A 16,262-nucleotide genomic window follows, 5' to 3' on the forward strand; every position below is an offset into this window, starting at 1 on the left:
AATAAAAGTCCTATTAACATGCTCCTCCTCATTGGCTCTGACAGTTTGATTAATTAGGCCCCCTCTTTAGATGACCTCTGCACTGACACGACAGGGAGGTGAATATAAAATGAATAGTTTGCCCACATAATGGCCTACTGCAAGTTTCAGATTTTTATCGGATCAGACTGAAAGTCCGGGGCCTGTATTAAAATGGAGAGTACAGCAATATATGGCTGTGGGTTATGAACCGCAGGTTTTACAACACGGTTAAAGGATTAAAACCAAACCAATCCTAGCCATTCTGATATATTGACTTCTCCTCTAAGAATTAATCTTTCCTTTACTCTTGTGACCATACAATACAAATCTAATTCGTTTACATTATCAAATCAAATGACCTTTTGTTTTCAACAGATTTTTTTATTGCTAGAAAATACAGTATGTTAACTCTGTGGTTATTCAGCCTCCCATAAAATCCTAATGTAAAGCCATTATTCTAGATCCGCTCTATTTAAATGTCAGTCTGCCTTTCTATTATAAACCACCAGTTCGTAGGCTTGTAACTCATCAGGAAAAATTTACTTCAGGTGGAAACTTGGAGTATGAGCTCACGTCTTTTCTTTGAAAATGTGTTCTGTAAAAATGCAAGTGTATATGATCCAGAGGGATGAAGAGGTGATGGTGAACCTATAGCAGCAATGGGAACATCTGATGGTGCCAGCATTTTGGCCATGGCAGGGTGCCCCTGGCTGGGGTCGGGCTTTGTGATTGCAGGAGAAGCAGCAGCTTGCTCTGGCGGGCATGCAGAGGGCTTGAAAGCAGCCAAATTGAACTTACAGTATCCTCCAACCAGGAGGCAACTCCGTCTTGTCATAAAATCAGGACTTTTGATGGGTTGTTCATGAGAAAGAGGTCTTTCCTGACTCATGTTTTTTTCCCGTTGCTTGCTTGCACTTAATTAAGTGCCATTAACCCTCTTTTGAGGGGAATTAGGTGTTGCATGTTGCCTTGGATAGATGAAAAGATGAAAAATTCTTGTCTCAGTCAAGGTGAGAACTGGATAGAATATGAGGAGCATTTTGTTGATCCGTTGGAGTCATTGATACAGAGGTAAAGACTCTACGACATCGGTTTCTAATTAAAGTTTTCATGTTAGCTTTTTTCGCCAGAAGAGCCAAATTGACTCTTATTCAGTCTGTGGTTATCTGCATCCCCCCACAAACCTCTTTGAAGGGGCGTGATGAAGGTGGGCAAGCCTAAAATTAAATGTTGTGTAAATTGACCTGCTTGTAATCTGAGATCTTTGCTTAATGATCTTGAAGCCGACAAAAGCGAATGACCCATGCTTAAACAGATCCTTTTCAATTAAAATAATGCTCCTTTTACCTCTGTAATGCTGAGTGCTCTGCAGTCTTTTCAGCAGCTCCTGCTTCTTTTATGATCCTCATTTTTTTTTTTTGTCAGCCTCTTCTGTCATTTTTTTTCCCCTTTGTGTTCATCTGTTGATCAAGTAACTGCATTACTTTAATTGATTTGCTAAATTGGCTCATACATAAAACAGCTCCTCCAGGTAATAACCTGAAAACGTTAACGTAGGTTACTGGGTTCATGCTTGAGTGCTAGAGTACTTGTAGTTTTCGTTGGGTTGGGAGTGCCTTCTTCTGTTTCTTCAACTTCTGTGCTAGCTTCCTTGTCACAGGCAGAGCAACAGGAGACAGATGTATTTATATACATCTATATTACGTAGGTAGTGTGTATTTATGTGTATATGCACACGTGTATACCTGTGTAAGTAGCGTGTATGTAATATCAGCTGGAGGGTTTTTGTATGTGCCTACAAAACAAGTACATGAGGTTGCCTGAACTGAGAAGGAGGTATGATATGTATTCAGAGAGCCATGCTCACCCCTTTCCCCTGACGAATTTTTGTAGTTCTTGGTTGACAGAACTTGACAGAGGAGGTGGCAGTGTGTTTGGGTGAAGCTACCAACTTCTCTGCGGGCTCCGAAGTAGGATCACAGTTTTCAGCAAAGTGAAATTTTGATTGCGTCAGATGTTACTTCTCAGCACAAGGCAAAGGCTACAATAAGTGAAGAAAATGAAGAAAACAGGCATGTTTTTTAAAGAAATTACACCTCCTAACACAATGAAATGGTGAACCAGTGTTACTGTCTAAGGTCTAGCCATGATGTTTTATGCAGTACTTAAATGCCAAATAAGTGTGTGTCGTCACTCGGGAAACTTTTTGATTGTTTCGGCTGTTTCCATAAGGCTTTGGAGGGTAAGTGGCTTTGCACCCAGCTTAACAAACAAACTGTTTTTTCTTTCTTTCTTTCTTCCTCCTCCTGCCCTGTCCCTCAGAGTGGACGTTGATTTTACATTGTGGAGAGCTTCTGGACCAGTCAGCTCCTTCCTCTTCACTTCCACAAAAATCAGAAAATCCTGCCATCAAAAACTGAGAAGTTCAAGCTGTGATGCTGGAAGGGGCACGGGTGCAGTACGGGAATGAAGGGGACAAGGTGCCCTTTCTGGAACAAGCAGCAGATCATCAGATCAGTCCCCATGGTGTTTTGCAGGCCTGACCTGCTGCTGCAGCACTCCTGTAGCAGTTGGGGAAATGCAGCGTGGCTCCTGTACGGCCCCAGATGACTTTATAGGTCCTGTACAGCCCCAGCCGAGCCTGGCGCTCCCTTTGGCCCAGGTGTGTCCCTCAAGCCATCCTCAGCCACACGCAGCGGCTACTACGTTCTTCTGTTAGTAGGTCTGTGTAGTTCTGTGTGTTTTAAAAGTAGAATGAAATTAGCCCTTGAGTCAAGTTTGAATTATTTTCAGATTTGGGGGATATTAAAATATCTCCCAGATCTCATTAAGTAAAGCCCTCAATAAAATAATTGCAACACAGCTGGAGATTGGAAAACCTCAGAAGATTTGGAGGAAATTTCCTCTTTGATGAGCGATTCACATACTTAACCAAAGTTTTTCTGAGTCATAAAGTTGAAAATCTCACCTATTCCCTACCTCTCCAGCATCCACTACCATGCCGGTGTCATCCCCTTCTCTGCTTCACTGCGTGTTCTTTCCCCCCTTCCCTCAGGGAGCCCCATGCCCTGTCTTGCTGTCCTCTGTCTTGTCATCCTCTGTGATCCTGCTGGTGTTTTAACCTCCTGACTGTCAGCTTTATCATTCAGAGAACCAATAAACGTTTAGAAATTGTAGCATGTGAGTTGAAAGAGAGAGAAACTGCAAAAATCCCAGCCGTTGTTGCGGCTTCAGCTTTTTGTAACGTTGGGAGAAGAGCAGAACCGTGTTCTGGACATTTGCAGAGGTGCCTGAAATGTGTGTACTTCTCTGATTAGGAGAGGGATACAGCCAAGGCGTCACAGTACTGGTAACCCACTTCTGTAAGAGCTGTCCCACGAGAGCTTCAGTTGTTTAAAGATGCAGGATAAGCAAAACCCCGAGGAGCTGGGCTCTGTGATACTTTTTAAGAAGGTTGCGTGTTACTGTCCCCACTTTCCTCAGCGGGACGCCAAGGCACAGCATGTATAAATGCAGGTGGAAATGAGCTAGGACAGCCAGAACCATTTAACTTTGTCCTTTCTGCTATCACAACGTTACGAGCAATATCACGATGTTATAACAAGCACGTTTAGGAAATTATTTAGCCTTTAGGATTTCCTAGTTGTTGTTACATTATATTAAAAAAAGGGGTTTTAATATTCGCTCTAAGAAAGAGCTTAATCAAAAACGCTTTTGTGGCACCGAAGGCAAGTGTCAGAGTCTTCCCAGAAGCTCTTATCTCGTAAAACACGCTTGCTTAGTACGCCGTGCACTTGCCCTGCTCAGCCCTTTGTCTTCGTGGTTACACAGGCTCTGGCCTTCCCCTTCTCCCCTCTCCAGCCCCGTTGTTTCCCCAGCAGGCACGCTCTGCTCTGCCCATTGCCGGAGCAGCGCGTGTGCTGCTGCGCCCTGGCAAACGCTGGTGTGCACCTCGGGACGGAGGGCGGAGGATCGGATGGAGGGTGGAGGATCGGATGGGAAGGCTTTTCTGCGCTGTGCACAAAGGTCACTTTTGTTTTTATTCCCTCTGCGGTTTGCTGTCAGCAAGCGCTCTGCGCCGCGGCAAGCTTTTGCGTCGGGTCGTGGTGAATATTTTGGGGCTATGCTAGTGGGCTAGTCCCAAACCTCAACGATTCTGGGAATGCACATGCAGTGCCCTGTCTCATCCCGTCTTTGCTACTGCAGGAGCTGTCTGTCTCCTTCCAGGCCCGTGTGTGCACTCTGAATGCTGACAAAAACACCCAGCGAGTGTCTCGTTCCTGCTGGTCGTTGCGTGGAAGCGCTTCCTGCTGCGGTGTGGGTCAGGCGCTCCTTCGGCTTGGTCCTGTAGGAGGAAACAGCCCCAGATTTTTGCCTCCTGTGCACTTCGCTTGGAGGATTAAAGATCAAACTGGAGCTTTCGTAGGGTGACCGGTTAGCCTTAAAAATGAATGAATAAAGGAAATAGAAAAAAGAATCTATTTTTTTCTACTTCTGTTTAGACATAGCTAATGAAATAATTGGATTTGCTCATGGGTTAAAGGGAAAAGTTTTGTCTAGGTCTCATTGTAGGTTTACCTTTTGGGTTGTTGAACTCTGAGGATTGTGTAATTAAATTGATGAGCCCCTAGCCAGAGAAAGAATGGAAGTAGATGGTGGGAGATACCATCCTTTAAAAACATCAACCTTCCTGAAGGAGACAAAATTCTTGCATCACTTGGATGAGCTTGGCCATAGCTGTGTGTCTTCTGTTTCCCTGCCTGACTGCTGCTTCTGAGATGTACATGCCACGGAGGGGTTGTGATGTTGTTTTCTGAAGCTTATGCCGTAAAGTAATGCTCCCTCGCTGTATTTTTTTTTTTTTAATAGCAAACTAGTAAGAACACTTCAGTTATTTGGGAAAAGGGGATGCGATCACCTGCTGAAGAGTCAGCTCTCTGCCTCTGAAGGCCGCTGGATTTGTTTGTCTTGTCAGGCAGTTCTCCCACAGCACCTGTGACGGGAGGGTAAGCCTTGCCCTGAAGTTTAGGATCGCCTCCTCCTCGTTCTGGTGGCGAGTGCCGTGCGCCTCTCCTGCAGCACAGGGTGTGAAGGCAACGCGCAGCCTGCTGCATAAGCACTCTGTTAATTGCAGCCAACGTAAGCTCCAGAACGCCAGGTGGAGAGGGATCTGTGGGGATTCCTGCGCGGAAATGAAGAACCGAAGAGGGTACAGCAGCGGGGCAGGTGTCTGCCTTTCATTAGGATATTCCCCGTGACACGTCTGGTGCCGCCAGAGCTGAAATGCTTAAACGAGAAGGAAGCTTTGCAGTCAGGGGAGGGCCGAGCTGTCAGGTGAGCCAGGGCTCAAGACTTACCATGACAGCTTCATGGCACGTGAAGGATGCTGTGGAGCGCAGCGTGGCTCTGACGAGCGGAGGCTAAATTAGGTTCTCCTGGCCGTGGGCTGCCACGGTGCGTGAGCGGGACCCGTGTCGTGCCGTGCGGTGCGTCTGAGGAAGTGTTCTGGTCCGTCAAACGTAAAATGACAAAATCATTTGTTCTCTCTCATTATGAATTCCCACGGTTTTTTATGGCTACGCCTCCCTTGTGACATTTCAACAGTTGATCGCTTTCTTTTCTTTTGACTATTTAGAAATGAAGCACGCTATTCACGGCGCTGGTGGTTCACAGAACTCTGTTACTTCGAACGTAATAGGAAGGAAAAATATGTCAGGTCTTAAAGTATGATTACGAATGCCTAATTATCCTCTGCATAATTATTTGCACTGGATTGCACCTTATCATAGGCGGGTGCAGCCAAAGGACATCACAGACACATCCTCTTGGAGCTGAGGGGTCTTCTCCCAACAAGTAATCAGCTCAGGAAGGCGTTGTATGTATCTGTGTGCATGTTTTTTTTCCCCTAGATTGTTTAAAAGTTGCGTGTGACTCTGTTTAGCTCTTCAGTATGCAGCGAAAGGCCATACCTGGAGTGCAATATCCCCGTCCAACACATGCTGATAGGATGCTACCTGCCTGCAGTGCGGGCTTTGCCTCTCCTCCACCCGTTCAGCGCTCGCTGGGGACAAGCAGCCGTTCCTCTGGCCCCTCAGGGGATTCGCAGCACATCAACTCCATTTCGCCTGCACCACAACCCAGCGTAGTGCAAGCACGGGGTGACCTTCTTCCATGGGATCTCATCCCAACATGACCCTGTGCCGTTTTTTCCTCACGGTGCTGTTCCAAACGTGCCCTGTGGGTTTCCCTGCGAGGCCCGGAGCAGGGCCCCAGCGAGGCCTGAGTCAGGGAGCGGAGCCTGAACCCTGCTGTTCTTCCAGTCACGCCCTCTCATCTTCCCGATTTATTAATTTTTTATGAAAAGATTTGAGTGTAATAAAGATTCCTGCCTTTTCCGTGCATGGGCTGGCTAATGGGGAAGGCATCTCGAAAGTTTTCTTACAAGTGGGTTCCCATGTGGTGGCTGTTAGTCACAGCTAATTACAGAGGCTGGTGAAGGAAGAATATATTGGAACTCGGATTCCCCTCCTCCTCCCTCAGTGCTTAAGAATAACATAAAATAAAAAACCTGCAGACAAATGCAGCTTTTTCCGTGGTTGCAGTCTCCAAAGAGCTCCAGAGAGATCACAGATGTGGTTTCATGTTTCAGGTTTAACTATGGTATAATAAGTACAGTACTATCTGCAGGAGGAATGCAAGTGGGGAAAGAATCATTAATTGATAGTGAAAAGTTCAACCTATGTGCCGTGTGTTTGTTTTTTTTAAGCAGCTGAATGTTTAGCCAACTGCAGCCCTGAGGGTTTTGATAATCTTGATATGTTAAAACGTGGGAACATTACAGGAAAGGAAACATTCATACCTAATTTAGACGTTTCAGAAAGGTGAATCATGGCAAAGCAGGAGCAGTTGTGATTTAGCTGAAGTTCAGACACGTTTCATTTTTAATTCAGTTGCTTGCAAACCTGCTCTGCGGTGCACTGCCCTCACTTAACAACTTAAGATCTTTCTTCAGGTTTTCAGATGGTGCAGAGTAAGCCAACAGCGAGAGCTGGAGTTTCTTTGCTATGCACGAGGAGCCCATAGCTTATATAAAACGCTTAACTAGCATTAATTTTCCTGTCTTTTCTTGCCATTCTTCCAACGTCCAGGAAGTCTATTAGGTTGAACGAGTTCCTATGTATGTGTAATATAAGCATTAGCTCAGAAGGACCACATGGGAGGAGGATGTGTCTGTGATTTGTAGCTGTGACCTTCCTGCACCTGTATTGGTAGTGCCTGCTGTTTGCCCTTACTGCTGATTGTCAGGAACTCTGAGTGTACTTAGAACTGGGTAAACCTTTCATTGGTCAAATTACTTTCTCTGGCAAGCAAAGTATGTATTTTAATTACAAAAAAATAAAATAAAATAGAGATGTAATCTCCACGGGAAATTTCCACTTGAATGCGTATTTGAGATTGAACATATTCATAAGTTAGAGGGTGCAGAAGGCAGATTCCATAATGAAGTGATGTAGGACTCTTAATGATCTTTCTTATTTAACAGGTATGCTTTTCCACATTTTTTTTTAACGTGAAAGTTTTCTTTTCACAACTGCAGTACAGAGAAGACTGCAGGAGTAGCTTGAACTCTGAGAAGGATGGCCCCAAATATCTATGGCTGGTACAGGGAAACCCTCCTAGAAAATGAAGCAACCCAGTCTTAATTCTGTTGCCTACACTCTAAGAAACACGCACACAGATGAAAACTATTCCAAATACCTTAATTCTAACAGCTACCCAAAATGTTCAAATAACAGCTGTAAACACTGCCTCTTAAGAACAATTGTGGATTTACCTGATCAGGAAAGACGTTACTGTATTAAAATTGCATCAAGACCACTCACTGTGGTATTATACCTTGACAAAGTACTCTAAGAAAGTAAGCTTTTTATCATTACGTGCCTGGGTTGATGGATAAACAAATGTCACAGAACAATGCTGTGCTGTGATGGAGAAACCTGAGGATCTCTTTTTCTTAAGAAATACCAAATGAGTTTTAAGTGATAAGATCTCTTGAAAAAAGTTACTGGGAGGCTAAACATTGATCGAGGCCTCCAGGAGGCTCGGGGCTTCAAAGCCAAGTTATGTGCAAACGTTCTGATACTAAAAGTGCTAGACAAAGGAAGTTTGAATTTGGTGAAATATTGTAGTACACAGTGCTTATATCCACAATGTTACGCTGTCTTCCTGATGAACTGTTACCCACTCGATGCCTTGTGCTGTAATTTTCCCTTGCCTCCAAAAACTGAGGGTTTTGATTGTTTTGATTGGATCATACAAGTTAGGAGTTCTTGTATTTGAACATCCCCAAATGTAAGCTTTAGATTGAGCTTGTGTTGTTTAATTTTTTCTCCTTTCTCTTTGTTGGATAAATGCCCCCAGAGCTGAATATTCCTGAGGTACAAAAAGATCATTGGATATTAAATTCAAACATACAGATCAGTGTGTACTTGAACCAGTTTGTTGTAGAGACATTCCCTTCGAACAGGCTGTCTGCAAGTAGTCTCTGTGCTGCAGAAGTTACTGTAATTCAGAAAAATTGGAGAAGGGAAGAGATTTTTATTTTGCACTGATGCACTTCATCTTATTTTTCCCCAAAGGACACCGTGGTTTAATGGATGGGGCTTTAACCTACCCAGAGGTCAGTCTTTGCTAGACAAGTGGAACCTTATCCCCGAGGGTATTGATATACTAATGACACATGGACCTCCCCTTGGTAAGTGAAACAAAAGCTGTGTGTGATTTTTTTTTTTTTTTTTTTGCATGAGAATTTTACCTTCCAACTAAGCAAAATTAGTAATTCCATAACATGTGCTGTAATTCACTCTAACTCAAAACTATGAATTAAAAAGCCTTTCTGAAAGAAGGGTAAGGTGATGATTAAGGTTAGCAAAATCTGTTGAGCTTCCAGGTGTTTTTTTCAATTACATTTTTTGTTTAACTCAAGCTAGGGAATATCATATATCCAATTCCATGGCCATTTTGTTTAAGTACAATATTCATCTGACAGTTTCCAATCCCATGTGATTTTTCAGAGGTTGGCTTAAACTTCTAAAACATTTCCCCCCCTACTATGACATATTTCTTTGAGGTTTTAGTGTATGCAGTCAAAAGTTCAAGAGCTTGTAGTCATGTTTTCTCCTTTACAATTCCCTTTTAAGCATAACATCTGTAAAACCACTGTTACATATTCTAATTGACTTAAAGTAAATTTGTGAAAGAATGAATTACGCCCTCAGATAATTGTAAACTAAAGACAGCTATGTAAATGTGTAAATTTTTTTCATGAGTTAGCTGAAATTTTTCCATTTAGTTACATTTTGCTTGTCCTGAACATGTGTGTAATTCACAGATATAACAGATCTCATAGTAATTCTGCAATAAAGTAAATTCTGGTTGTCTCAAAAAGATGCTAAGATGAGGATCGCTCAGCAGAGGTAGAAGTACTTGGTTTGGGGCATATGTTAAGTGCTCACTAAACCATTTTAAAATTTCCACTATTTTTTCCTATCTTTTACCCTACAAGATACTATCACACATCATGTGTTGCTTTTCTTCAAGACACATAGCAAACAGTCTAGGATCATATTTTCAGTATTTCAATCAGTTTTACAACTGAGAATTGCCTTTTTTCAATGCTGCTTATCAGGCTGAAGAAGTGCCAGCTACTTATTCATTACCGTTACCGCTAATAGATGGTGATTTTGCCAGGCTTTCAGTAAATTGTTTAGAAATACAAGGGGTCAGATCATCACACGATCACATGAAGTCATTGACTTTTGGGATGGTAGTGAGTTTAAAAGAAGAAAACCCCCAGTTCTCAGAATTGCACGGTGCCAGTATAAAGTAGCATTTAAATGCCACCAGGTTGGCTCAGTGCTCTCCCAGGGACCGTGGAGTCAGGAATTAATGCCTATTTTGCATCATAGTAAGTTAAGAGTCAGCAATCGAAGGAGAGCTAAGAGCAGAGAAAAAAAAAAAAAAAGTTTTTGACCAATAATATACTTATTGCTCTTCTTATATCCTGGTTACTAGGAGCTCTTTTAATAGTGCTGCAAATTCACTTTAAGCTTCCCGGAGCTACCTGCCTGCTGCTTTGATAAAGCAGCACTGCACCAGCTGCTGACAGTGGAGCACACCGGATATTGCAAACCAGCGCTCTGAATAGCACTCTTTTAATCTGTTTATTTTCCCGAAGAAGCAGAAAACCCCACAAGCACTTTTATGATGTTTCGCGGGTGCTATTTTACATGGGTTGCTAATCCATCTGCTCTCAATTGGGTTCGTGGAGAAATACAGTGATGCTGCAGATGCTAATGAATGCTTTAATTGAATATGCATTGCTTCTTGTTGCTAACTGGGGGCTCAGACATTACCTGATGCTCGCAGCCCTCTGGAAGTTGTGGAAGGCTGTGTTAAATCTTTGGGGTGGCAGAGGTGTCAGGTTGTAGAACAGAAATTCCTCACGTATTTTGCTTCTGGAGGGACCACCTCACTGAATTGGGAAGGTGACCGCTGTGAGAGCCAGGGGAAAGGGAAGAAAAATCAGCAGTGCCGGGAAAAAATGTTCAAGGGTTTGAAGGTGGAAGATGAGTTTAAGCCTATAGTTTAAAAAAACAAATCACATCCAGAAAAATATTAATGCATATGGAGAGGGGAAATCTTAAGGAAGACGAAGTGACAGTGAAATGTTGCTTAAAAGCCATTGTGTGCTTTAATGGAGAGGTTATGAGTGTAGATAATGGTAATAAACCTTCAGTGAATTATGACTTCCTGAAAGACTATGTAAAACCTTACCTGAATAGAGAAAATTAATACTATTGATTGCATTTTGCCTTCAGGTTTTCGAGACTGGGTTCCAAAGGAGCTGCAGAGAGTTGGTTGTGTGGAACTGCTAAACACAGTGCAGAGGCGAGTAAGGCCCAAACTCCACGTCTTTGGTGGAATCCATGAAGGTAAGGACCTGTGCTATTCCTCTTGGATCTGAGGCTAATTCCAAAGGAGTGCATCTGGATGACGCATTGCAAAGGGACGGGTATTGGCATATTGGACTAAAGTAGAGAGGGAACTGAGGGAAGTGATTGCATGCACAGCACTTTGTAAATTTATGCCAGAATTAAAACAGGCTGTTTCAGGAATGTGTGCTACATTTAGCCACCTACATCTTTCACTGTGCAAAGGTTGTTCTACACAGGTTAATTGAAAGCAATGTAAATTTTGACAAACTTTGTTAGAGAAACAGATGAGATTCCCCACACATGCAAGCCAAAATTAAAATTATTCCAATTATTCCAAGTGCGGGAGCCAAGAAAAGTGCTAGAAAATTGAAGACAACTTACTGTCTCAGCTTACCTCCCTCGGCATGCAAGGAAAAGCAGAAAGGAGGACAGACATCAGGAGGAGAGATTGCCAGAACTCACTTTGCATACATTTCTAAAAGCATCCTGTAGTACAGTTCATACTGTGTATGTTAGCTTCCAGCAGCCTCATATTTTAGAAGAGATTTGCCCATTGTCAGTACCAGATCAGAAATGAAAAGCTCTGTTTGTGGCAGTGGGAGGGAATGAGAGATTAAGTATATTTTGGAGATATTTAAATATTTAATACAATTTTGTAGCTTTCATGTGGCTGTGAGACAAATATTAGGAGGTCTGCCAGAGAGAGAGTGTAAGACTTTGTGACCCTAGAACTCAAAATTATGCATTAAATGCTTTATATTTCCCCCCTGGAGGTTTCTCCATTGACTCTAATTAGCTTCTCTGTAAGCTCACAGATTTGGAGAACTTCTGAAATGAAAAAGGAAAAAAAAAAAAAAAAAGAGAGCTTGGTCAACTAGTATTGTTGGTTTTTCCAAAGCCTTCATGACTTCATGAAATGGATTTTACGCATGGTTTATAAAGGTCTGTAAATAAGGAGTTTGTAATGGAAATACTGACTTGACCTTAAGTACAGCGGCATGGATAGCAGTATTTGAATACAGCAAGACTTCCAGCTAAAACACAAAAATGCAGCTTTTGTAGTTGCCTGGGATGCTGAAACTTCTAGTTGTAATATTCTTAAGTAATGGGAGAGAAAGGAATTTTAATGTGAGAGATGGTTCTGAAAAAGCACTGTGGAGCCACGTGCAGCACCTCGCATCTAAATCTCATAGGAAGGGTGGTAGCACGTGTTAAAAGTGAACGTGCAAATGCATTCTTACAAGAATACTAAAACAAGTTAGAATCCTGTCTTAGTACTTACACAGAAGACATAAGAATTACCAGTTCCTGTACAGAAACAAATGGTCAACTCTTCAGAGCAGCACCTCGCAGTACAGTTAATTCTCATCCAGCTCTAGCTCAGATGAATGCACACTACATTCTCTTAAATGAAGGGAGGCTATACACACATTTTGATCGTGCAGGCTTTTTGTCCTGGTTGATAAGTAAAACCAACCACAAACAAGGTTTTCCCCACTGTAAGATGATCTAAATCAAAATTGCCAGTCCAAATAAATAAAGTGCAGCAATTCTGAAGTGATTATTCTTTGTGAGAGACGCTGTAGGTAGCTGGATTTATCTTAGCTCTCAGACAGCAGTGAGCTGTACTGTATCACGTTGGTTTAAAAGAAAAACATTTTTCCTTTGTGGGTTAGCAATGGGAAGTTCTCTGTCTCCATGAAACTCTTAATAATAAGAATAAAATAAAAGGTACATTTTGTGCCAAATTCATCCTAGACTTTTTCTAGGTTCTTTGTGCGCTTTTGGTGGATATCAGCTGAAAACAATGGATCTCTTCCACCGATGGAACTGGAGCCCCGTCTCCATGTCCTTGAGAGAATGTCTGTAAGAGGAGACGTTTCTGTGCTTTTATTACCATTCATTTTCTCACATAGTAGAATCCCATTGCCTGAATGGAGACGCAGGTGTGATTCAGTTCACAGGTCAATAGTTTGCTCCACTTGCCCAAAATTCTTGGAGTGCACAGCCCTGGGCTGTTCCATCCTATTCCTGTGTGGCAAGTGGAAGAGAAGATAGAGGCCAGAAGTGAAGCGGCATTACTGCTCGGTGCTCAAATTTGTCCTGAACATGGCAATTGCTGGCCAGATGTTCAGGAGGTTGAGAAGAGTCTCCGGCCTCCTGAACCTGACGCCGTAGTGTTACTGAGGAGTCAAGGCCTTGACATGCTGAAAAATCCCATGATTAATATTGGCTAGTCCTTCATTTATTTGGGAATGAGCTGTCAGGATCCCTTCATAGTGAAAAGCAGTCATCTATTAAACTTTAACCTCAACTTTCTGCTTAAGCCAGTGCTTATCCAGTGACCTCCAGTGCTCTATTATGCTTATAGCAAGAGATTCCTTTCCTTAGTCATGATTTTCACTGGTGTCTCCTTGTAAAGAACTTAATCTCTTTAATTGTGTTCTTCTTGTCAAGTCTATTCCTACATTTGGGTTCAAATCGCCTGGCCTGTTCAGGCTGCCATAACTGCAGCTCCCCTTTGAGTCAACGAGACTCCTCTTTTATGCAAAGACCTCTTTAGAACCAAGCAGTGCCTGTGTTTTTCACTATTGGTTAGACCCACTTACAGACTTTCAAAGAAATACTTTGCAGCAGCTTTTATGAGTAGTAATGTGTGTGTGTGTGTGTATTTTTAACCTGCTACTAATGGGTTTCTGAGGTTTCACAAGCCAATGTGAACACCGTCTTGGCAGTCCTGTGAGAGGGACCTGGATGATAAAGGCTAGCATGGGGAAAGCTTACCAAGCTTGGTTCATTGCCCAGAGGCAGCAAGGATTTTTGTAGGTAGAGCTGAAGGTACTTCTAAATCTCCTGTTCCTGATCGGTCTTTTATTATCTGACAGATACTACAAGCATGCAAAGTACAATGTGCTAATTAAGTAATTAGAAAAAGTACGTGTGTGATTTTTGTCTCTGGTTTTGCTGTAATCAATTGCAGCAGAGGATTTTCCATGGAAAAATGTGTGAAGATAAAACAAAAGCATCAGTTCTGATTTCAAATCCAGTCTATTGCGTTTTTTCCTTCAAGTCTTTGTGGCAGCTTTCAAGAGCTTATGTCATTTTGAAGGGATTAATTCAATTTTATTCCAAAGCATTGATCCCGCAACAAGCTTTCAGTGCAGCTGCCCATGGGCAGCATCGTTTGTTTATATTACAGTAAGTGTGACACATTCTCCCTACAGGTTATGGCATTATGACAGACGGTTACACAACCTACATCAATGCTTCAACGTGTACAGTCAGCTTTCAACCAACCAATCCTCCAATTATATTTGACCTTCCAACCCCTCAAGGATCATGAAGCACTACTGCACATTTGGAACTGGGGAAGGTCTATAAACTGCCATTTTCTAAGTACAAAACTTACATTCTGTTACATGTTTATTTCAAAATTACTGGGGCGGGGGGGGAGCATTTTGGGGGAGAGAATTGTGGTTGTTTTTGTTTTGGGATGGATTTTTTTTGTAAATTGCTGGTACAAAAAAAAAAAAAAGTTAGAGGGTTGTGCTTTTTGGAAATGCAGCATCCATTTTAAATTGATAAAGCATTGTGAATTTGTAAAATGAATTTTGTTTTTCAATAAATTTGCCATTGTAAATTGTTATAGTGTTCTCAAAAGGACAGCCAAGCTTTCTTTTAAGAAGTGAGAGACCTTATTTTAATATTATATGATAAGCTAAAAAAATAGGCAGCATTTAAAAACACCCAAATTTGCACAACTTACGTTACTGTCGGGGTTTTTTTAAGTGTCTTCTTTTTCCCTAGGTCTAAATGTTAGCTTTTCATCTCTCCATTTATATCACTTTTTTTTGTAGTAGTAGTACAGACAAGATTTTGGGGTCCATTTTTCTCTTGATATGTCTACACGTCAACTTCTTTCTGTTGACAGTGGAATGCAGCAAGGGGAGAATAGACTTCTCAGTTGTTTGTCTCTACCTGCTTTATACGTTAAAGACTGGTATAGATAGCCGCAGCCTGTATGTGGTGTCTACCTTTTATTGTTTGTTTTTAAATTATTTTAGCTTTAAAAAACTGGGGGTGAAAGCTGCAAAGAGCAGGCATTTCACGCAGTAAAAAAAAAATAATAAAAAAATTAAAAAAAATGTAAATGCGGACTCCTTTTAAATATGAATTTATATATATATATGTATTTTTTGTGCATTATAACTAAGCTAGGATTTAATATTGCCAGTATAGCATCTGCAAAATTATGCTGTACAGCACATCTAAATTATGAAGGATGTGACACATTTTCCAAGTGCTCAAGGCCTTCAAGAGCCTGAGTTAAATCTTTGTCGTAGTTCAGGCATGTATAGAGTCAAATGGATACAATCAAGCCTAACTAAAATAAGGCTTAGTTGTCCTTTATATTTAAATATTCTTCTCGTCTTTTTATTTTCTTTTTCTTATTTTGCACTGTGTGTAAATGCAATCTTGCTAGCACAAAATATTGTTGCAGATAGTTATTTCTGTTCTACCACTGTAAATGCTATTGAGCTTTGTTCTGTTTTATGTTACCTTGTTAATGGAATTTAGAAAAGCAGTTGTTTCTTTAAATTTATTGTGATATTATATCTAGCGGCCTTTATATGCAAATAAAATTGCAAGATTTTTAAATATGTGGTTTAAGAGAATTTTGCATTTTTCTTTGGCATGAACGTTGGGGGGGACAGCAATAAGATTAAGAAACAGCTTTTCTAATTTTCCATGATTTTTTATTGTTTACCATTCATAGGATGTCAGTTGGGCCAATAAAGCACTCAGACTTTTTACTTCTGTTTCTAAGCCATCCATCTTTCCGTTCTTTTTAGAAAGAAGAGATTTTGTCTCAAGATGATAGAACTCAGTGCGACCAAGTTCGTGCAGTTAAGCCTTGTAGGATCCCATTCCAGACAACACGAGGAAAAATGGATTAGGCAGCAGCCTTTGTAGTTCCTCACTTGTTTGTACCGAGCTGCAGGTACTTTAAGCTCATCCACTGTGGGTTAAGAAATGAATAGTCATAGATGAAATGTATCTTTTTATTTGGGTCTGTTCTTAGTTCTGTGGCTACAGCAGAATTCACCACTGACAGGAGAACTGCACGGGATTATGATTCAGTGTGTGCCAGCAGAACAACAAATGAATCAGGACCTGCTGGTCATGCTGCAGTACAGTTAAGTATATAATAACAGAATCTTCTTTAAAAATAGCACTTGGAGC

General features: G+C 41.6%; 1 protein-coding gene across 5 annotated transcripts in view; it reads left to right on the plus strand.

Annotated features, from left to right (window-relative positions):
- The window catches only part of MPPED2 (metallophosphoesterase domain containing 2), a 105,506-nt gene extending 89,812 nt beyond the window's left edge, over positions 1-15,694 (plus strand). For all 5 annotated transcript variants that reach the window (XM_084519438.1, XM_084519437.1, XM_084519439.1 and 2 more), the window contains 3 exons: positions 8,661-8,776; positions 10,902-11,015; positions 14,243-15,694. In XM_084519438.1, the coding sequence (XP_084375564.1) occupies positions 8,661-8,776; positions 10,902-11,015; positions 14,243-14,361 (349 nt within the window). In that variant the 3' untranslated portion in view covers positions 14,362-15,694. The remainder of the gene's footprint in view (positions 1-8,660; positions 8,777-10,901; positions 11,016-14,242) is intronic.
- Positions 15,695-16,262: the final 568 nt, after the last annotated feature.

Source organism: Aythya ferina, assembly GCF_964211825.1.
Source record: "Aythya ferina genome assembly, chromosome: 5".
In the NCBI taxonomy this organism is placed as follows: domain Eukaryota; kingdom Metazoa; phylum Chordata; class Aves; order Anseriformes; family Anatidae; genus Aythya; species Aythya ferina.